The 23,327-nt window shown below is 42.2% G+C and overlaps 2 protein-coding genes and 1 long non-coding RNA gene across 9 annotated transcripts in view; 1 reads left to right on the top strand and 2 right to left on the bottom strand.

The window, feature by feature from the left end:
* Positions 1-2,942: 2,942 nt before the first annotated feature.
* Positions 2,943-8,660, bottom strand: LOC129869151 (uncharacterized). 3 transcript variants are annotated; one of them, XR_008761873.1, is made up of 4 exons: positions 8,438-8,660; positions 6,461-6,569; positions 5,871-5,914; positions 2,943-4,152 (listed from the first exon to the last, which is right to left on the bottom strand). It is a non-coding gene; the product is annotated as an uncharacterized LOC129869151 (long non-coding RNA). The 3 variants fall into 3 exon arrangements; XR_008761874.1 differs by having other exon boundaries at positions 2,943-4,096; XR_008761875.1 differs by having other exon boundaries at positions 2,943-3,920.
* Positions 8,661-9,541: 881 nt separating this feature from the next.
* Positions 9,542-17,658, bottom strand: LOC129825799 (cytoglobin-1-like). Its single transcript, XM_055885944.1, has 3 exons — positions 17,330-17,658; positions 10,595-10,826; positions 9,542-10,494 (listed from the first exon to the last, which is right to left on the bottom strand). The coding sequence occupies exons 1-3, from the start codon at positions 17,470-17,472 to the stop codon at positions 10,336-10,338; spliced, it is 534 nt and encodes a 177-aa protein (XP_055741919.1). The 5' UTR covers positions 17,473-17,658; the 3' UTR covers positions 9,542-10,335.
* Positions 17,659-20,641: 2,983 nt separating this feature from the next.
* Positions 20,642-23,327, top strand: part of LOC129825748 (phosphoribosyl pyrophosphate synthase-associated protein 1) — a 53,250-nt gene continuing 50,564 nt past the window's right edge. For 4 of the 5 annotated variants that reach the window (XR_008754942.1, XR_008754941.1, XM_055885915.1 and 1 more), the window contains exons 1-2: positions 20,643-21,055; positions 21,620-21,672. Coding sequence is in view for 3 of the 5 variants with exons in the window: in XM_055885915.1 (XP_055741890.1) it covers positions 20,973-21,055; positions 21,620-21,672 (136 nt within the window). In the remaining 2 variants the exon portion in view is untranslated. Of the gene's footprint in view, positions 21,056-21,619; positions 21,673-23,327 lie in introns of all 5 variants that reach the window. The other variant, XM_055885918.1, reaches the window with a different exon arrangement.

The raw sequence follows: 23,327 nt of genomic DNA, 5'->3' as shown, positions 1-23,327 counted from the left end.
TAAAATGTGTGGGCAGAACTGAAAAAGCGTGTGCGAGCAAGGAGGCCTACAAACCTGACTCAGTAACACCAGCTCTGTCAGGAGAAATGGGCCAAAATTCACCCAAATTATTGTGGGAAGCTTGTGGAAGGCTAACCAAAACATTTGTCACAAGTTAAACAATTTAAAGGCAATGCTACCAAATACTAATTGAGTGTATGTAAACTTCTGACCCACTGGGAATGTGATGAAAGAAATAAAGGCTGAAATAAATCATAAATCTCTCTAGTATTATTCTGACATTTCACATTCTTAAAATAAAGTGGTGATCCTAACTGACCTAAGACAGGGAATTTTTACTAGGATTAAATGTCAGGAATTGTGAAAAACGGAATTTAAATGTATTTGGCTGAGGTGTATGTAAACTTCCGACTTCAACTGTATGTAATGGGGAATTGATAAAAAAATTAACAATCAAAGGGCAAACAATTCACATAATGAAACAACGAATGCGCAATACTTGTTAGGAGACCACTGAGCGCATTCTAGAGAGCTGAGTGCATGCATTCTGGAGAGAGACATGTCTTCTCCACCCACCCTTCCTCTCCTTCTTGTTGCAACATTTTAAATTATACTCAAGACATATTATCTTCACACATATTTTAGATGCTTGTCACTGACAGACGCAACTCAATCAGCTAGACATATTGCCGTTCATGTTGCCAAATTCCGTGATTCCCAAATAAGCACAGGCTTACACACTTGTGATTTGAAACTATCCATAGCTATTTTTTTTAAACAAGCTAATGATCCTGTGTTGCTAAGTCATGCTCTTTGATGAAGTATTTTGAATCTTTGTATTTAGACAGTAGTAATTATTTACTGAGCAAAAATATAAACGCAACATGCAGAGCATCCCAAACATGCTCAATGGGTGACATGTCTGGTGAGTATGCAGGCCATGGTAGAACTGGGACATTTTCAGTTTCCAGGAATTGTGTTCAAATCCTTGCGACATTGGGCCATGCATTATCATGCTGAAACATGAGGTGATGGCGGCAGATGGATGGCATGACAATGGGCCTCAGGATCTCATCACGGTACAGTATCTCTGTGCATTCAAATGCCATCAATAAAATGCAATTGTATTCATCGTCTGTAGCTTATGCCTGCCCATACCATAACCCCACCATGGGGCACTCTGTTCACAACGTTGACATCGGCAAACCACTTGCCCACACGACACTATACACGTGGGCTGCGGTTGAGAGGCCAGTTGGACGTACAGCACATTCTCTAAAACAACATTGGAGGCGGCTTATGGTAGAGAAATTAACATTCAATTATCTGGCAACGGCTCTGGTGGACATTCCTGCAGTTAGTATGCCAATTGCACATTCCTGGAAAACTTGAGACATTTTTGGCATTCTGTTGTGTGGCAAAACCGCATATTTTAGAGTGGCCTTTTATTGTCCCCAGCACAAGGTGCACCTGTGTAATGATCATGCTGTTTAAGCAGCTTCTAGATATGCCACACCTGTCAGATGGATGGATTATCTTGGCCAAGGAGAAATGCTCACTAACAGGGATGTAAACAAATTTGTGCGCAACATTTGAGAGAAATAAGCTTTTTGTGAAAATGGAACATTTCTGGGATCTTTTATTTCAGCTCATGAGACATGGGACCAAAACATTTGTTGCATTTATATTTTTGTACAATGTAGTAGGCCTCGCCTATAGAAAGCTTATGGGATCCTCCTCTTTTTAGTATAGGCCATCAAAACTCTGTTTGGTAGGCTGCTAATGACCATCAGCACGCAGTTTTGGAGAAGCCTATACACCTCAACAGTCACGTGGAATTTGACTGTGGTCATGACTCGTGACTGCCGGTGTGGCGGTTGGTTCAACGTAATTTCATTGAAATAATGGAAACAACGCTGATTCAACTAGAGTGTGTCAGTAACAGTGGGACAGTAACAGCCCCACTAACAACCCCCCCCCCCCGCCCCCTTCGCCATCACTTCCCCAGCACTCAAAGGCCCTTTCAGATGTCTCCACTCCAGGCCTTACTCTGAGGAGGCTTGTAAAAGATGGAGGGACCTCTAACCACCACTTCACATTTTTGGGGGTTTTCATGGTTGTGTTAACAGCGACTGTTCCATTTATCTCTAGTGAGTATTGCCATCCCTTTGTAGTTTTGAGGGAGGTGGGGAGATCAGAGGTAATGAAAGTCTTCTATACCCTCTTCCAATGTCTGCATTTGCAAACTATTTATTCAGGAACATCTTGTTATTGTCATGAAGCTGGTGTTATTAGCAAAGATAATATTGTGTTGCCTGTAACACCATAGTTGTTTTCCTTTGGCTTCTTCTTGTTTTTGTTGTTTTTTTTTACCCAGTTTTATCCCCAATTTTGTGGTATCTAATTGGTAGTTACGGTCTTTTCCCATCGCTGCAGCTCCCGTATGGACTCGGGAGAGGCGAAGGTCGAGAGCCGTGCGTCTTCCAAAACACGACTCGTTTGGCTTCTTTATGGACCTTTTTCAAGGTCCTTCAATCAATTTGTGGGGTCATTTGCCAGTCTAATGATTTGATAGTAACCACTGTCATGTTGACGGCTGGTGAGATTGGAAGTAAATAACACAAGGCTGTTGTGTCAGCAGCAGAGCTATATTTACCTGCTCACGTATGTGGATTAATACTGTGGAGTGGAATGATCACTGTTTTATCCTTATGAGGCCAGGTGACGTCTTCCTGAGGTATCTGCTTAATTCTTCTTGTTTGGAGTGGTTAAAAAACAAGCATGAACAGATTCAATATCTCAGATGTTACATGTTGAAGGGTCTCATAAGTGGTAATATAGTAACGGTCATCATGCAGTACATACAATGCAACATTTGGGAGTAGGTATCCTACAACAAGGGAAAATTAAAACCAAGGCCATAAAAATATGTACAAACTAAATACATTTTTTCCAATCTCTTTATTTGATCAGGTGGGGAGAGCAAAGAACAGACATCATTTTTGCTTTAGAGAGAAGAAGCAGGTTGTAAGATGACATGTCAAAGGAAAGTCGATTCTGTAACAAACCGTCCTACCAGTAACTACAATCATAACCAAGCTCTGACTCAAGGCAGACGTTTACTAAGGTGACACCTAGCTGCTTTTAAAAATGTAAAGTAAAGTTGGAGCTGTGTTTTGAACATAGGCAGACTAGTAACACACCTCTTTCTGACTGTTGCTCCTTCAATGGGACCAACGGGATGCTAAAGGTGTAGGGAAAGAGGTGATTCATTGCAGGCTTTCTTTCATCACATAGCAATGCATTGTGACTGGAGAGGGTTGACAGAGAGGTACAAAGCAGATGCCTCTTTCCAATGCTCTTTAGATTGAGTAGCCATGGCACAGACATCTTCACTACAAGACTTTTATGTTCTTTGACATTTGGTCAAATAGTTATGGGTTCAAGCGATTCATTTTAAACATATTGCTTATTCATAGCTCCTTGTTTCAGTCAAAACAAGATTTAGGTCACTTTAGGAATGTGAAAGATTACCAAAATATCCTACCATTTAAAGTGCATAATTTTAAAGTTCTACCTCTTCTTTAAAAGCCATTATAATTTACTCAATGGACACAAATCTGTATAGCCTTACTTGCTCAAAGACAAAAAATGACAACCAAAGAAAACAACTGTTTGTTGAGGCACGGAACACTTTACAACAGTTTTACATTGACCACTGGCCTACTTTAAGCCTTAAGAAAACATCCAACTCTACAAAACAAGATACCCAAAATAAACCAAGATGTTGTACTGTAGATTCAGCTCCACCAAGATGTGATTGGTTGAGGTTTCATTCCCAGAAATGGAATTCTCCTGCCTCAAGAAGGAGGAGGGAGGCCTCCTGGGACTGTCCTCTGCTTAAATAACATTAGAGGGATCTGCAGGACAGATGGGGGATTGAAGATGTGATAAAAAAAGATCCTTGTTGTGCTGGCCTGCCCTGGCCTGTTATTAATTCAAGATGCTTTTCACATGGCAATGCACAGTCTCTGAACACTGGAGAGACAATGGCGCCAGCTGCATCAATTCCAGGGGATGGAGCTGCTGCTGTTGTCTGTAACATATCCGTTTTGGGGTTTAGGTTATAGGATGTTTGCCTGTCAAACTAGACTGGAAAAATACCCAAAGCACAGGAGTTAACATGTTAGCAAGGAGCTTCAATCAGCAATGGTATATTCAGAGGTGGAAAACTACTCAATTGTCATACTTGAGTAAAAGTAAAGATACCTTAATAGAAAATGTCTCAAGTAAAAGTGAGACACCCAGTAAAATACTACTTGAGTAAAAGTCTAAAAGTATCTGAGTTTAAATGTACTTAAGTACAGTGGTGGAAAAAGTATACCCGTCATACTTGAGTAAAAGTAAAGATACATCAAATTCCTTATATTAAGCAAACCAGACGACACAATTTCCTTATTATTTTTTTTATTTTTTTTGACAGCCAGAGGCACACTCCGCCACTCAGACATAACTTACAAACTAAGCATTTGTGTTTAGTGAGTCTGCCAGATCAGAGGCAGTAGGGATGACCAGGGACGTTCTCTTGATAAGTCTGTGAATTGAACCATTTTCATGTACCGCTAAGCATTCAAATTGTAATGAGTAATTTTGGGTGTCAAGGAAAATGTATGGAGTAAAAAGTATATTATTTTCATAAGGAATGTAGTGAAGTAAAAGTAAACGTTGTCAAAAATAGAAATAGTAAAGTAAAGTACAGATACCCCAAAAAACTACTTAAGTAGTACTTAAAAGTATTTTTACTTACTGCAAATGTTTTTCTGTGTTGTCTTATATGACCTCTGATAGCAAATTATTGATAATGGCTTATATTTTGTTGTCTCTGGTGCTTGTCTTTATTTTCTAAAAGATTACGTGGTGGAGAAACGTGGCTGCAACAAAAAAAGAGGATCTGAAGATAGTTAAAAAACCTCTCAAGGATCGGACACTTTTTTTCAATTTTCACCTTAAATGACATACCCAAATCTAACTGCCTGTAGTTCAGGCCCTGAAGCAAGGATATGCATATTCTTGATACCATCTGAAAGGAAACACTTTGAAGTTTGTGGAAATGTAAAAGGAATATAGGAGAATGTAACAGATTAGATCTGGTACCATCATCTTTGAAATGCAAGAGAAAGGCAATAATGCATTATTCCATCCCAGGTGCAATTTAGATTTTGGCCACTAGATGGCAGCAGTGTATGTGCAAAGTTTTAGACGGATCCAATGAACCATTGTATTTATGTACAATTTTTGGATCAAGACTGCCCAAATGTGCCTAATTTGTTTATTAATAACTTTTCAAGTTCAAAACTGTGCACTCTCCTCAAACAATAGTGTGGCATTATTTCACTGTAATCGCTACTGTAAATTGGACAGTGCAGTTAGATTAACAAGAATTTAAGCTTTCTGACAATATCAGATATGTCTATGTCCTGGGAAATTTTCTTGTTACTTACAACCTCATGCTAATCACATTAGCCTATGTTAGCTCAACCGTCCTGTGGAAGGGACACCGATCCCGAAGAAGTTTAAGTAGCAGATACCCAAAAGCTCAGTAGTCATCAAGGAAGAATTATTTATTGACTTGAATAGGAAATATGTAGTGTTCACCAGTAGTGAAACGTCTCAATCTATCCCTCATTACTACTTAAATTACTACATAAATCACTACTGGTTTACTACACATCTCAATAGCAATCAAGTAGTAAAACCAGTAGGTTTTGTGTAGACCTCAGGTAGTAGTAATGAGTAGTAATTCAGTAGTACTTTTCCATTTCTGGTGTTTTAAGTTTGAGACATAGAATGCAGGCATTGAGAGAACTCACCAGATGTGTAGCCATCAAGGTGAAGACCTGTCTTCAGTTCGTGTCTGGAAGAAAAGAGAGAAAAGAGGGTGCATAAAAGCTTACATGCGGGGGGACATTAATCATTTAGGGAGTTATCATGCTATGAATAAATGAATAAACTCACGTCTCTTCATTTGAAAAGACCCACCTCAGATCTGAGAGCTTCTACGCACAGGTAGGGTGAAAGTTCACACTAATACAATAAAGCCTATTTCATTCATCCTGAGTCTTTTGTGTGTCCCTTTATTGACCCATATTTATGAGGCCCTGCACGACTCCATTGAACTGGTAGGCTTGGGGAGGTAATGCATTTATAATAACCTTCCACAGAGCTGATGGATTGTTGTTCTGCCAGTAAATCATTTAGTGGGAGCAACGTAGTGGTGAGTACTTGAAAGCTAAACATGGAACGGGCATACATCTTCTCACTTCATGCATCTCTACTTCTGCCACATGTTCCATTTTCCCTCCCTCTCTCTTCCCCTCCTCCTCTTGCATTCCTTTCCACATCTTGAAATATCAGACAGCATTCAGTTCTGTAGGCTATTTGTTATTTTACTTTTATGTACCATGTAGACTGTAGACTAGAGCTACATCTGCTGTGAGGGTTGTTATTTCTTAGGGTCGACTCCATTGCTCTTCATGTAGGGCACCTCATTGGCATCATCAACATTGTGCCTGAAATGGGAGATGATATTAGCACATATTGAAGCTTCATTATAATTCTTGACTTGCCAGTAAGACTGATACAATTTGTTAATATATAGTCACTCTGTCCGAGACATTCAAATGAGTATAATACTGTATGTTATGTTTGGTATGGTTACATAATACAGCAGGTTACTGAAGGCAAAAAAAAATGAAAGGAGGGCTGTATAATGCGAATGTCTAGGAACCCAAAGGTTGCGTGTTTGAATCTCATCATGGACAACTTTAGCATTTTAGCTAATTTGCAACTACTTACTACTTTTTAGCTACTTTGCAACTACTTAGCATATTAGCTAACCTCAACCATAATCCTTTAACCCAACTCCTAACCCTAAGATTAACCCTAACCTTAACCCTAACAGTAACCATAACCTTATCCCTAACCGTAACCCCTAGCCTAGCTAACGTTAGCCACCTAGCTAACATTAGCCACAACAAATTGGAATTCGTAACAAATCCAGTGTTGTTGATGTTAGCATATATTGCAGCTTCATTACAATCCTTGACTTGTCAGTAAGACTGATAAAACTATGAATCCTAATTTGATATGATCAGATAATGAATATGTGTCCATGCTTTTGAGCTTGGTATGTTGCTGCAGCCACATAACATTATGTGCCGTTGCCGTGTTAGTGGTCATGCAGAGCCAAGGGGGCTGAGAGTCAATTAGCAGCCCTCTGCTCAAGAGCTCAGATGCATTTTTCTTTATTCATCCCTACATTAGATGCAATTTTGTTAATGTATAGTCACTCTGTCCGGGACACTGTCCGGGAGGTATAACATGAACGTCTACCAACCCAAAGGTTGCGTGTTCGAATTTCATCATGGACAACATTTACATTTACATTTAAGTCATTTAGCAGACGCTCTTATCCAGAGCGACTTACAAATTGGTGCATTCACCTAATGACATCCAGTGGAACAGCCACTTTACAATAGTGCATCTAAATCTTTTAAGGGGGGGGGGGGGGGGCAGAAGGATTGCTTTATCCTATCCTAGGTATTCCTTGAAGAGGTGGGGTTTCAGGTGTCTCCGGAAGGTGGTGATTGACTCCGCTGTCCTGGCGTCGTGAGGGAGTTTGTTCCACCATTGGGGTCAACTTTAGCATTTTAGGTAATTAACAACTCTGCAACTACTTAGCACCACAAATTAATACATACCATTCCAAACGTGCATATCATACTAATGTGAGTGTCATGTGAGTGTCAAAGATTGTTTCTTTACTATGTTACGTCTACCCCTGAGTCCAGGTTGCTGCTGCAGCTGCAGCACTAACCTGGAAACTTTCCACTTGATGTTAGATCAAGATTGTGTATTATTTGAGGAAGATGAGCCATGACTTTCAGGATAGTTTCAGTGATATAGCATAATTTATCTAGCATTTAGATGATTGCCCCTTAGAGTAATCACATTTTGATCAATGTTTGATTTCATGTTTGATTGGTAATTAGATATCTGTTCAAATAATTAACATTCAGTGCTATTGAGACGTTTGCTGTAATTTTCTATGAAGGGCATGAGAACACTTACAAACAGTACACAAATCCCATGAGAGAATTCCATGGCAGTATCAAAATACACTACCGTTAACAGTTATGATGCACTGTGTGACATAACACCGTGATGTAAGAGGTAAGTGCAAAGCAACCAAAAACGATAAAAAAAAAAAAAATATCGAACCAACCAAGATACATTTCACAAAATCTGTCAACCTTACCTGTACATGTGACCAGATACACGTGGCTCTGTGTATTATCAACTAGGTTTTCCCTCAAGAAGTGAACGTGACCAGAGCAAGAGGCAGAGGATGAGAAAGAGTAAAAACAAGAGTACTTACGGTTCGACTCGGTTGGAAAACTTTCTGTATAGGATGACAGCAATAGTGGTGAGGACCATCGTAGTGGTGCACATGGTCCTATCACATGTATCCTGTTTTGGGACTGCAGCTGGGTTAGAACACTGGGACTATTCCTCCCAATGAGGGAGAGTAGAATGATTCCTGTGGCTCTCAAACTAGTGGCAAGATTAGCCTGTGGGATTAACTCAGATCAGGGGAAGGCCTTGTTGCAGGAGCAGGAGGTAAACAGAAAGTAGTGTTTGTGTTCTGAGCTCAACCTTTTAATCCTCCATCGCCACTAGTGTAGCTTTACAGGGGCACTATGTGCTGTGGCCATTCATGTGGTGTGGGTTGAACTAGCACTGCAGGGCTGTCATGGACCCTGATTTTGCTGTAGTAGCATACTCTCATGCTTAAAGTCAGAATGAGTGTTTTGTCTTTATTGTGTAATGTCTCAGGGCTTTGATAGAGTAGAGCGTGTAGCCTATATTAAACAAAGAATGTATGCACTTATAGGCTATTAGAATTCTTGAGTTTACTTGAACTTGATCTTGTGTAAAATCATTTATGTAATGAAAACCTAGATTAAGCCTTTATTTTGGGGACAAAGCATAGCTGTCTTAATGTTTGTGTGTGTTCATGTTCATGTCATTGTTTTCAGTATCAGATTCGGCATATATGTAAATAACATATCACTACTAGTTCTATTGCACCTTCATAGAAGTCGTTAAGTAATCCAGACTCATTACACTAATGTACTGTTACTGCACCTTCTATTGTGTAATGATATCTATATACAGTAGGTTGGTATGGGGGAGCACATACGGCACACAAGTCTTTATTGATGCTGGTGTGAAAGGCCACATGTGCACTTGTGTTCCCACAACAATCAATGATGTGCAGGGAGAGGTGGCTGGATTCAGAACTGAGCAACTCTCTCTGAGTGTCTCGTGACATGGGAGGTATAAATACCTTTAGGCCTCCTGCTAATCCACCTATCGTTAGGACTGCTGACTCACAGGGAGTAGGCCACAGCAGGAGGAAAGAGAGTGCTAATACCTCACAGTGTAAAACAAGGGATTAAGAATAATATGCATGTCATGATTTCATTATAGATATAATCATTGTTTTGTTTTATTATGTTATTATGCAGATACAGGGATTGATAAAAAACATTTACATTGCTTAACTGTGGACACCACACCTCACAAGTTATTTCTCATTTTGTGAGACAGTGAAGTGGATCTGATTCTGAAGGGTGACTGATTCTGAAATACAATATACTGCCCAGGAAACACCAGCAAAGCATCACATGAAATGAGCAAAGATCTTGATGTCAGTGTCAGGGATAAAGAAAGGCACAACCCAGGTTAACAACTGAGTGATTAGCAGAATACATACTCTCCCCTGTATATCTGTTTTTGGTGTAAAGATAAAAACATGTGTATGAGAGTGTACGTTTAGACTGTCTCTATGACATAATACAGTTCTTATGTCTGCCCATCCTCAATCTTCAACATAATCTCATGGCAATGTAACTGAAGAGACATCCAAGATTCTATCAGTCTGTGTAGGGCTTATTCTCTACCTCAAACATAAATGCATACACACATATGGCCATTCACACACATTCCAACCAAAGTCAGCACAAACCACCACCCCATCATTCATAAGAGAGTCCATCAGAAGAACACACCCCACAGTGGGGCATGGGAAAGATACAAGGAGGGAGCCATATGATACATAGGACGATTCTATGAGCTCTGGAAAGATAAATTTCTTCCCTTGAATGGTCAGACGTAGATCGTCCTCCTCCTAATCCAAGGCCCAGTAGTAGTCAGTCTCCGGGAGTCAACAGTAGTCACTGACGGTTACTTTGACCCAGACAGACAGATGGTTCACACAGCAGAGCTGGAGGCCCAGCCCACCTCCTCATACACGCCTTTCACGTGCCAGTAGACGGCATCCAGCAGTTTGGTCCACGCCCCTGCCACCTCTGGAGTGATGTAATCAGGAAAGTCTTCAACCAGCACCTCCAGAATCACCCCACACAGGATCTGAGAAAGAGAGAGAGGAAAATGGAATGAGTGATACATTTGCTTTGGTGTGCCTGTGGATAATGGTTATGTGAAAACATGTTGCCTGGTTCTTCCTCACCTTGAAGTAGACAGGCTCCACCTTGTGTCTGAGTGCATGGGCCTTGCCCACCAGCTTCAGAACAGACACCATCTTGTCCCCGTCATGGAGGTTCTCCACCAGGGTGTTGATGGCGTTCATCACCCTGCGTGAGTGCTTCCTGAGCTGGGCACTCCTCTCCAGCTCCTCAGGGTCCTCCACCTGTTGGAACTGGCTAAAGTACTGCTTGGAGGAGGGGAAGTTCACAAAGAGCCTGTAGAAGAAAGGAGGTGCATTACTTGGCCCAGTGAGATATTATAAGTAAACATAGTTGGAGCGTGTTGACACAGCTGCAGAGCATGTTTTCCCTTTTAAAGTTTAACCACTTTCCAGGTTCTGTACAGGTTATGCTTCATTTACTCAACCATGGCCTGAGCACAAGCATGTGCTATTCAAATACAAGATAACTGTGTTTGTAAAAACATAAATTTCTTCTAGCTGATGAGGCAGAAGAAATGTTTGTCAGTTAACAAAAAAACTGAGTGAAGAAAAAAGCAAAACAAGCACAATTATATCATGTACCACACTGTAGAGCAAGGCATTGGTAATAATCTATACAGTATCACACCCAGCCTGTTATCATGCTACAGGTCTGTGTACATCCTGGCATTGGTAATAATCTATACAATATCACACCCAGCCTGTCATCAGGCTACACGTCAAATCAAAGTTTATTTGTCACATGCGCCGAATACAACAGGTATTGTAGACCTTACAGTGAAATGCTTACTTACAGGCTCTAACCAATAGTGCAAAAAAGGTGTTAGGTGAACAATGAAATAAAAACAGCAGTAAAAAGACAGGCTATATACAGTAGCGAGGCTATAAAAGTAGCGAGGCTACATACAGACACCGGTTACTCAGGCTGATTGAGGTAGTATGTACATGTAGATATGATTAAAGTGACTATGCATATATGATGAACAGAGAGTAGCAGTAGCGTAAAAGAGGGGTTGGCGGGTGGTGGGTGGTGGGACACAATGCAGATAGCCCGGTTAGCCAATGTGCGGGAACACTGGTTGGTCGGCCCAATTGAGGTAGTATGTACATGAATGTATAGTTAAAGTGACTATGCATATATGATAAACAGAGAGTAGTAGCAGCGTAAAAAGAGGGGTTGGGGGGGAACACAATGCAAATAGTCCGGGTAGCCATTTGATTACCTGTTCAGGAGTCTTATGGCTTGGGGGTAAAAACTGTTGAGAAGCCTTTTTGTCCTAGACTTGGCACTTCGGTACCGCTTGCCATGCGGTAGTAGAGAGAACAGTCTATGACTGGGATGGCTGAGTCTTTGACAATTTTTAGGGCCTTCTTCTGACACCGCCTGGTGTAGAGGTCCTGGATGGCAGGCAGCTTAGCCCCAGTGATGTACTGGGCCGTACGCACTACCCTCTGTAGTGCCTTGCGGTCGGAGGCCGAGCAATTGCCGTACCAGGCAGTGATGCAACCAGTCAGGATGCTGTCGATGTGGCAGCTGTAGAACCTTTTGAGGATCTCAGGACCCATGCCAAATCTTTTTAGTTTCCTGAGGGGGAATAGACTTTGTCGTGCCCTCTTCACGACTGTCTTGGTGTGTTTGAACCATGTTAGTTTGTTGTTGATGTGGACACCAAGGAACTTGAAGCTCTCAACCTGCTCCCCTACAGCCCCGTCGATGAGAATGGGGGTGTGCTCGGTCCTCCTTTTCCTGTAGTCCACAATCATCTCCTTAGTCTTAGTTACGTTGAGGGATAGGTTGTTATTCTGGCACCACCCGGCCAGGTCTCTGACCTCCTCCCTATAGGCTGTCTCGTCATTGTCGGTGATCAGGCCTACCAGTGCTGTGTCGTCTGCAAACTTAATGATGGTGTTGGAGTCGTGCCTGGCCATGCAGTTGTGGGTGAACAGGGAGTACAGGAGGGGACTGAGCACGCGCCCCTGTGGAGCTCCAGTGTTGAGGATCAGCGTGGCCGATGTGTTGCTACCTACCCTCACCACCTGGGGGCGGCCCGTCAGGAAGTCCAGGATCCAGTTGCAGAGGGAGATGTTTAGTCCCAGGATCCTTAGCTTAGTGATGAGCTTTGAGGGTACTATGGTGTTGAACGCTGAGCTGTAGTCAATGAATAGCATTCTCACATAAGTGTTCCTTTTGTCCAGGTGGGAAAGGGCAGTGTGGAGTGCAATAGAGATTGCATCATCTGTGGATCTGTTTAGGCGGTATGCAAATTGGAGTGGGTCTAGGGTTTCTGGGATAATGGTGTTGATGTGAGCCATTACCAACCTTTCAAAGTACTTCATGGCTACGGACGTGAGTGCTACGGGTCTGTAGTCATTTAGGCAGGCTGCCTTTGTGTTCTTGGGCACAGGGACTATGGTGGTCTGCCTGAAACATGTTGGTATTACAGACTCAATCAGGGACATGTTGAAAATGTCAGTGAAGACACTTGCCAGTTGGTCAGCACATGCCTGGAGCACACGTCCTGGTAATCCGTCTGGCCCTGCAGCCTTGTGTATGTTGACCTGTTTAAAGGTCTTACTCACATCGGCTACGGAGAGCGTGATCACACAGTCGTCCGGAACAGCTGATGCTCTCATGCATGCCTCAGTGTTGCTTGCCTCGAAGCGACCATAGAAGTGATTTAGCTCGTCTGGTAGGCTCGTGTCACTGGGCAGCTCGCGGCTGTGCTTCCCTTTGTAGTCTGTAATAGTTTGCAAGCCCTGCCACATAAGACGAGCGTTGGAGCCGGTGTAGTATGATTTAATCTTAGCCCTGTATTGCCGCTTTGCCTGTTTGATGGTTCATCGCAGGGCATAGCAGGATTTCTTGTAAGCTTCCGGGTTAGTCCCGCACCTTGAAAGCGGCAGCTCTTCCCTTTAGCTCAGTGCGAATGTTGCCTGTAATCCATGGTTTCTGGTTGGGGTATGTACGTACAGTCACTGTGGGGACGACGTCCTCGATGCACTTATTGATAAAGCCAGTGACTTATGTGGTGTACTTCTCAATGCCATCGGAAGAATCTCGGAACATGTTACAGTCTGTGATAGCAAAACAGTTCTGTAGTTTAGCATCTGCTTCACCTGACCACTTTTTTATAGACCGAGTCACTGGTGCATCCTGCTTTAATTTTTTGCTTGTAAGCAGGAATCAGGAGGATAGAATTGTGGTCTATGTTCATCCTGGCATTTCGGTGGCTACTGCTATGTTCTCCTGAGTCTAGGAGACCTGTTGGTCCAAGTGATTTATTTATTTGGAAAAAGATGCATTGGGTACAACCCAGGCGATAATAAGGTATAACGATTCCACTTGTTTCCAATGTGGTCCCTGATGTCTGGTCTCAGTGGCTGACAGTGACTGTTTACAAGCTGCACAGCTCTCCCCTAAAACTCACAAAGCTGGTGTTTCATCATCTCCATGTCTGGCCATAGGATTAGCAGACCAACAGTGAAGTGCGCTAATGAAATTGAGATGGTTAGTTGGTTGCTTGTGTAATTACACACTGAAATAAACGGTCAGAATGGCTGTGTGTACTCAGGCAGCAGTGCCTTCATCTGCTGCTTCCCTCTCACTGTGTTACTGTCGGGGTTGGAGACAATTAGCTCTACATCATAGGGATTTACCATATGGTTGGTTTGGACGGATGCACCTACACCCACACTCATATTCAACATTGGTGTGCTACAGTATTTGTGTATTCTTGTCAGCTCTTGTAAACACCCAAACAATGTATTAGGATAAGACCTTACGTACCACACATCTATTTCTCCACCATATAAAAACAGAATAACTCCAATGATGATATAGGTTTTCTTTGTGGAATAAACTGGTTTGAACACTGGAGAACACATTGTGAAAGAGAATAGTATTGAGCAATAAACTACAGCCAACAGTGACCAGGACAGATACAATACAGCTGTCTGTGTGTATCTGTTCCAGATGTCCCATACCTCTATCCTTTTGAAACCCATAACAGAAAATGGAAGCTTTATGGGGAAGCCATTGTGTTTCGATGAAAGCACATGGCTTCCACTGCCTTCACCTGTGAAATCAAGTGTTGGGAGGAAGCAGGCAAGGAAGACAGAGGAGGGGGTGTCTAATTCTCTTCTGCTTAAAATGGAGGGTCTATGCAATGACATTCAATTGTAAAGCCATATCCTCTGTTTCACTCATAAGTAGTGAAGAGAGTGGTGTTTAATCTCTCCCTTGACCTATGGTGGCTGCATATAAATAGCCTCATTAGTGTTTTATAATCATCAGCCTGTTAATCCTACTCTGGGATAGGGCTCATTTCTGAGATAGTTGCATGGCTGTTCTAAATGTGACATATTTGCCCTGAGTGGAAATTGTATAGGTATTTGATAAATGCAAATACAACTACATATGGATACCCTGGAATGTGTTACAATGAGATGCATCACTGATGCAACACTTTCAGAGAGCTATGGCTATTTCACATTGGATATTTTAGTTATTTAGATAGCTAAATTAACCAAGCATTGCTTTTAGTATTAAACTGACAGAGAGAGAGAGAGCAGTTGAGGTTTGAGGTTTGACATTATACTTGAACATGTCTTCAAATCTCCAAAGATGCCAAAGATTCAAAGACCCCTTGACAGCTAAAGTTTGCTCCTTGTAAGTGCTCCATGTCCCCATATAATACTACAGGCATTTGGAATGCCTCAGAGCAATTTGAGGCTTAAGATGTTTTAAGTACCGGTATTCAAGTATTGCATCAAATGAAAGCATTGCAATTTATGACCCAGTTTATGTCCTTTTATCTATTTAACTAACTATTTAGCAGTTTTATGACTTGGGGTGGAAGCTGTTCAGGGTCCTGCTGGTTCCAGAATTGGTGCATTGGTACCGCTTGTCGTGCAGTAGCAGAGAGAACAGTCTATGACTTCGGTGGCTGGAGTCTTAGACAACTAGTCTTAGACGACTAAGCACGCAACCCTGAGGGTCCCTGTGTTGAGAGTCAGTGTGGTGGATGTGTTGTTGCTTGCCCTCACCACCTGGGGATGTCCCGGAAGGAAGTCAAGGATCCAGTTGCAAAGGTAGGTGTTCAGTCCCAGGGTCCTTAGCTTAGTGATGAGCTTGGAGGGCACTATGGTATTGAACGCTGAGCTATAGTAAATGAACAGCATTCTAACGTAAGTGTTCCTTTTGTCCAAGTGGGAAAGGGCAATAGAGGTTGCGTCATCTGTGGATCTGTTGGGGAGGTATGCAAATTTGAGTCGGTCCAGGCTGTCTGGGATGATGGTGTGGATGTGAGCCATGACCAGCCTTTCAATGCATTTCATGGCTACAGATGTGAGTGCTAGTCATTTACACAGGTTACCTTGGTATTCTTGTGCACAGGGACTATGGTGGTCTGCTTGAAACATGTAGGTATTACAGACTGTTTCAGGGAGAGGTTCAAAATGGCAGTGAAGACACTTGCCAGCTGGTCAGCGCTTGCGCTGAGTACACGTCCTGGTAATCCGTCTTGTGGCCTTGTGAATGTTAACCTGTTTAAAGTTTTTACTCACATCTGCTACGGAGAGAGTGATCGCACAGTCATCTGGAACAGCTGGTGCTCTCAGGCATGGTTCAGTGTTGCTTGCCAAACCCGTACAACGCTGTGCCAATTGTGCATCGCCCCACGAGCCTTCCTGGTCGCGGCCGGCTGCGGCATTGCCTGGGCTCAAACCCAGAATCTTTGGTGGCACAGCTAGCACTGCGATGCAGTGCCTTAGACCACTGCACCACCCAGGAGGCCCAGCTATCTGCCTTCTAATGGTTTGATACAGTATAATGACCTCCTGTCTATGTAATGATGAATGGAGGGAGTGCTCCTGATCACTGATCTTCACGGGGCTCAATGAGGGATTAGACAGAGACAGGTTGTGAGGGTTCAGTGAGTCAGGTCAGAAATCCCTGGTCTGCACATATGTGAAACATGATCTGCCCTCAGAGAGTGAGCACCTGCAGAGCCAAATATGTCAGATTGGAATAAGCAGCAAGATGGATTGAGCTGCACGCTTTCCCTTCTGATTCTGCCAACTGATAGGAAGGGAGCCAATTTCAGATGCAATAGCTCAGATATGAGTGATGGCGCTCTAACTAACAGACTGAGAGCATGCAAGTCAAGTCAATCGTCATGTTACAATATTCACACGTTGTTAAAATAACTTTCAGTTCCCTTCACTTATAGTGGGGATCATGCAAGGGTCATGGAGAGATTGTAATCTAGGTTGCAAGAACATTGTTATTTATTACACTCAACTATTGCAACACGATTTGGTAAAAACCAGTGAGCAAGATAAGGAGCCATGTGCAATTGCCATGTTGCCAATGTAATAATTAAGGAGAAGCAAACTTTAGCCTGGTTCTAAATCAGCCTTGGTTGAGACCCTGAACATCCCTATGATAACAAGATGCTGCTGAGAGTTTTGCTCCCTGTGATGGCAGAAGCTGTTGCCACTGGTCAGGGGACTGCAATCACCAGCTCTGTTTGTGTGTGTGTGTGAGTGTTTGTTTGTGTGTGTGCACACATATTGTTCAGCAAGAACAATACAATATGTGTGTGCTGCGTTGAAACAGTCAGCATTCAGTAAGTTACAGCTCTTCTGTCATCAGCCCTCCACAACTCCCCAAATGGAAATGGGTGCATCTAGGCAAGTTTTTCAGTTTCTTTAGACTGACAATTTCAAGATGTTATAGGCAAGAAAAAAGGGAAAGCGAGTATAGGTAAAGTTTACCTGATGAGAATGGCCACCCCGACATCATCACAGTTCTGGTAGACTTTGGCCCAGGTGTCCTTGATCATCTCTCTCTCTGAGTCACAGAGTGGTTTTAGGCGCTCCAGGCGATCTGCCTTTACCTCTCCCTGCTGCCTCTCCATCCAGGAGTCCTATAGTGCTGCAGGAGCGGTGTGTTGAAGACAGGTGATATGAGTCCCCAAGAACACAACCCCCACCCAGTTCCCTTTGTTTACACAGTCTCTCTCGTTCAAACAATACCCTTTTTATTACCCTTCTCTTGCTGAGAGATCCTCTCTCAACCTTTTCTGAGTGAGTGAATGAGGAACACACTAAAAAGCGAGAGGAAGAGAGCGCACACAGAGTGAGGAGGAGCCACACACCTCTCCCCCCTCTCTCTCCCCCTCTCTCTTTCTCTCCCCTCTCCCTCCCCACCCAATTTGGTACTTGCCTATTTTCTGTTTTTATGTCTTCATCAAATCAAATTTTATAGGTCACATACAGATGTTCTGCAGATGTTATTGTGGGTGTAACGAAATGCTTAATGTTTGTGTGTGAGTGTGTGTGTGTGTGTATGGGAGGGGATATTGAGAGGAAAGGCATTCAGTTTTTTCAAGAGTAATATGTGAAAAACAGTTAGCAGCTATATGGCATTGTGAAAATGATCTGGTATGCTAGAAATGGAGCAGTCTTTTGTTGGTTTAGTTTTCCTCCACAAAAAAGGAAAGATCATATCAGTAACTAGAATGTTATTTCTGTTGTCCACAGGTACACTCCCTGAAGTATCAAGTTGCACATTTACAAACCTCGACATTTCATGGCCAGTTTACTGTTGGCAGTGTTATCTCCAGACATGTCTTGTTATGAATTAAGTTTGATCCTCCTTTTTCTTTTGAGATTGTGCTTTGACATTGTTGTAGAAGTTACCTTATTATCTCACAATCTCCTTCTTTCCATCCTTGTGGTTTGGTAATAATAGATACAGTAACAACAGAGGGGGTTGGGGACCTAATCAACAAGAGACTTGTGGATTGGATGTGTAAGCAGAAAGTAGGTTACATGGGAGTCAAAAAATCACTATTATACAGTATACGGGTTACAAGCTTGAGCTGATACATGTTCAACACCTTGCTTTGTGAGGTCCAATTCCTGTAAGAGTTTTTCTAAACTTTTCCAACAAGGAAATCTATGTAAAACATGAAAGATGTCCATAGAGAGGACAGTTTTTCACTTGTACTTTTTCGTATGAGAGGGATCGATGTTTTGCAAGATATAAACTTGAAGGAATTTGTCATCTCAATAAAGTAGTGTGAACTTGAACACATACCCAAGGATTAAGGGCAGGTTTGCTGGGTGTGGACGTTGTCTTGTCAATTAAAAATATATGGGGAATAGGTTAGTCAAGCGGTGAGCAGTGCAAGCTGGAACATGTGCTACTGTGACTCTGTAATTGATATTGTGAATTTGATACACTGGACTGCTTTCCACATGATGTTAATGATCTTCCAGGATCTTCAGTAGGCTTTAGCTTACACTCACAAGACACGGCTTGCAAAGTGTTTCACATAAAAAATATCTTTGTTACAGCACTGATCTTTCTCCTTATGTCCTGGCATATTAGTGTGTAGCCCAAACTGTTTGGACACTACAGACAAAGGTTGGCAGATCGCCCAAAACGCTTGAGATCACCATCGTGTTCATGAGAGTCTCATCTTCCCATAGAGGGGTTCTAATTGTTGTTGTTTTCTAGGCCAAACCGTTTGGACGCTACAGACGATTTTGTGAGAATACCGATTTTCGGGATATCTCCTGGTCTGACAAACACCGCTATAGCTTGGTCACCTTTCACCGCAGATGCGGAAGTGCGACATAGGCAAATGCGGTGGATTGAGACACATCCAATGAAAAAAAAAACAGATCTCTAGCTTAAGCTGACAGCTTTTGATGTTTATTTATTTATTATTATGCTATTTATTATTATGCTAATTGGATTTCCACAGGGGCGCTGACATCAACCTTAGGGGGTGACGGATTTTGATGGGCATTTTTTTATTGTGTTAGATTGACGCATGGGTCTGATTAAAACTTGACAGTTGTTTACCTCTTGAGGTTATTTGGAGCAATTGCAAGAAGAAACCAAATGAACAGGAACCACCCACCCCCACCCCCACATCACAGGTGCTAAAATGTTTCCATGCTTATTTTATACATAGCCTAATGGAAAACATGAATGTATTGTTTTTGGGTATCCTTTGTAGGATAGATAGATCAGAGATGTCCTGTCAACACAGCAGTAGTGCATCACATCAGCACTATCCGCATGATGATTGCTGCAAGAAGCCAATCAGATGTTCAACTAAACTCTTGACTTCAAGCCCAAAGTTCGGCTGATGGCGATATTGAATCATTTCATTTTACCGTCCAAACGCATTGTATGTAGCCGGCAACACATTCGTTTCCGTAGTGGACCTTTTTTGTACCTGAAACATTTTCCATTAAGGCTGCATAGGCTTCACCTTCCTCATTAGCTTTATTTAATGGAGAGAAGGTGGAAAAAATTGGGAAAATATACGTACTTTCCTTAAAAACGTTTTCCACCGCCCTGCTAGAGTGGCTAAATGTTAATCCCGGATGTTGTATATCGCATTCAGCCAATCAGGTTGCAGCAGTCTGTTTTTTTCACCCCTAACCTAATAGAGCCCCACAGTGGAGTTGTCAAAGCTCCTGACTGATCTTTTCGAGTCATTCAGTCAAAATAACAAATCTTTTGACTAATTTTGTTCATTTGAGTAAGTAATGCCCAGAGCATGCAGGACTACCGACCAGCAAATGATGAACTAAAAACTCCAAAGAGTCATGCTTCTTACAAGCCTCTCATTCACATCTCATAAATTCAGCCCAGTCTAAGGGCTGCATGTCAGTGCAAGAGGTGTCACTACATTCAAATCCAGGCTGTATCACATCTGGCTGTGATTGGGAGTCCCATAGGGTGGTGCACAATTGGCCCAATGTCGTTTGGCTGGGGTGGGCCATTATTCTAAATAAGAATTTGTCCTTAACCGACTTGCCTGGGTAAAAAAAATACAACATTAGAATAATATGGACGGTGAAATGAAACGACTCAATATCGCTGTCTGCCGGGCTTTGTGCTATTTGACTCCCAGTGCAGGAATCTATATAACCAATTGTTTCAAAAACACTACCGTTACCAACTAAAAATATATACAACTAATAACAGGCGGCAGGTCTGTCAAATAAACAAAAAATACCTTCACCAGATTGGTATTTTGATTCGGTTCAGGATTTTTTTGTTGTTGGTGTTGTTCCTCTCTTGCACAGCCAGCCAGCCACACACAGTCAGACAGACAGCAAATCTAAAGAGGAGCTAGCCGCAAGCAATTTATTTCGCTCAACTAGCATAACTATCTTGGGAGATTATATTTATACTGGATTTAATAAGGTCTAATAATAACAAAGTGCATTTTAACATCAACGTCGCACGTTTTTGTATCTTTCTTCGTATGACTACCTAACAGTTAGCTTAGCTTGCTAGCAAGCTGCAAGTGTGGTAACGTTAGTTTGAGAAGAAGCCTGCTAGCGGTTTACACAGGTGCTAACGTTAGCTAGCTAACCAGCTGCCAGAATGAATGTCGCAAAAAGTGGTTATCGGGTCTTCTCTGCCAATTCTACTGCAGCATGTACAGAACTAGCCAAGAAGATAACTGAGTATGTATATTTTATTGTTCTAGCTAAATGTACGTGTTATGATAGATAGCTAACCAGATAATGTTGCTAGCTAGCTCGCTAAAATGTGTATGCTGGTGTTTGCAGGTGCATGGCCACAGATGAAGTCATTTGAATTATCCAAGGGTCTTGCTTACTGTCATTAATCTATTGAGTTAATGAGTTGGTCATTTGCTAGATGTTGACAATGACATTCAGAGGCTTAAGGGAATTGATTTAATGTGAGACAATGTTGGGTGTCTCGGCTGTGTGAAACTGGGAATGTCTGTTATTAACGTTAGTGACATTGAAACAGGGAGCGAGTGCCTGTGATCTAGCTGAACACTTTCCATGTCTAGATATGCAAGTTAATGGGCCCACTGTCTCTGAATTACAATGTGACACATTACAACATGTTGCTTGTTTGCTTGGGTTTTAAATGGTAGCGGTACAGCAGGCTTAGTCAGAGTGGGACCAGTTTCCATGCAGGGCCTCTGTCCTGTCTGAATAAGACACATCACAGTGTCATACCTCTTGTACTGATTTGTCTGGTGTGTTTTTTCACAGACGACTAGGAGTTGAATTGGGCAAGTCGGTGGTCTATCAAGAGTCCAATAGAGGTGAGTTGAAACCAATTATGTATATAACAGGGGAGGCTGCTGAGGGGAGGACAGCTCATAATAATTGAAATAATAACATGGAAACCATGTGTTTGATACCTTTCCATTGACTCAATTCCAGACATTATTATGAGCCGTCCTCCTCTCAGCAGCCTCCACTGGTATACAGTGCATTCGGAAAGTATCCATACCCCTTCACTTTGTTACGTTACAGCCAATATTCTAAAATTGATTACATTTAAAAAATAAATCCTCATTAATCTACACGCAATATCCCATAATGACAAAGCGAAAACAGGTTTTTAGAAATGTTTGTAACTGTATTACAATTTTGAAACTGAAATCACTTATTTACATAAGTATTCAGACCCTTTGCTATGAGATGTTCTAAAACTTGATTAGAGTCTACCTGTGGTAAATTCAGTTGATTAGACATGGAATGGCACACACCTGTCTATGTAAGGTCCCACAGTTGACAGTGCATGTCAGAGCAAAAACCAAGCCATGAGGTCGAAGGAATTGTCCGTATAGCTCCGAGACAGGATTGTCTTGAGGTACAGATTTGGGGAAGGGTACCAAAACATTTCTGCAGCATTGATGGTCCCCAAGAACACGGTGGCCTCTATCATTCTTAAATGGAAGAAGTTTGTAACCACCAAGACTTTACATAGAGCTGGCCACCTAGCCAAACTGAGCAATCAGGTTGAAGGGCCTTAGTCAGGGAGGTGACCAAGAACCCAATGGTCACTCTGACAGAGCATCAGAGTTCCTCTGTGGAGATGGGAGAACCTTTCAGAAGGACAACCATCTCTGCAGCACTCCACCAATCAGGCCTTTATGGTAGAGTGGCCAGACGGAAGCCAGTCCTCAGTAAAAGGCACATGACAGCCCGCTTGGAGTTTGCCGAAAGGCACCTAAAGACTCTCAGACAACCAAGATTGAACTCTTTGGCCTGAATGCCAAGCGTCATGTTTGGAGGAAACCTGGAACCACAGGGGTGAAGATTCACCTTCCAACAGGACAACGACCCATAGCACAAAGCCAATACAATGCAGGAGTGGCTTCGGGACAAGTGTCCTTGAGTGGCCCAGCCAGAGCCTGGATTTGAACCTGATCAAACATCTCTGGAGAGACCTGAAAATAGCTGTGCAGCAACGTTCCCCCATCCAACCTGACAGAGCTTGAGAGGATCTGCAGAGAAGAATGGGCGAAACTGCCCAAATACAGGTGTGCCATGCTTGTAGCGTCATACCCAAGAAGACTCAGGGCTGTAATTGCTGACAAAGGTGCTTCAATAAATTACTGAGTAAAGGGTCTGAATACTTATGTAAATGTGATATTTCTGTTTTTTATTTGTAATAAATTTGAAATAATTTGTAAACTTTTTTTTTTTCTTTGTCATTACGGGGTAGATGGGGGGGTGTAATACATTTTAGATGGTTGTAACGTAACAAATGTGGAAAAAGTGAAGGGGTCTGAATACTTTCCGAATGCACTGTATAAATCATTGGTTGGAACCAAAATTATTTTCCAATCGTTACGTTCTGAACAGAACCATCAATTTTATTTTTCATTCTGTTGCAGTGTTCAGACAGCAAAATGAATTTGTGAACCGTTTCTAACCCCAAAAACAGTTTATATAATTTCTTTCTGTT

This window comes from Salvelinus fontinalis, chromosome 2 (genome assembly GCF_029448725.1).
Source record: "Salvelinus fontinalis isolate EN_2023a chromosome 2, ASM2944872v1, whole genome shotgun sequence".
NCBI classification, from domain to species: domain Eukaryota; kingdom Metazoa; phylum Chordata; class Actinopteri; order Salmoniformes; family Salmonidae; genus Salvelinus; species Salvelinus fontinalis.
The sequence above is the reverse complement of the archived record's forward strand: the minus strand, read 5'-3'. Positions and strand labels throughout refer to the sequence as shown.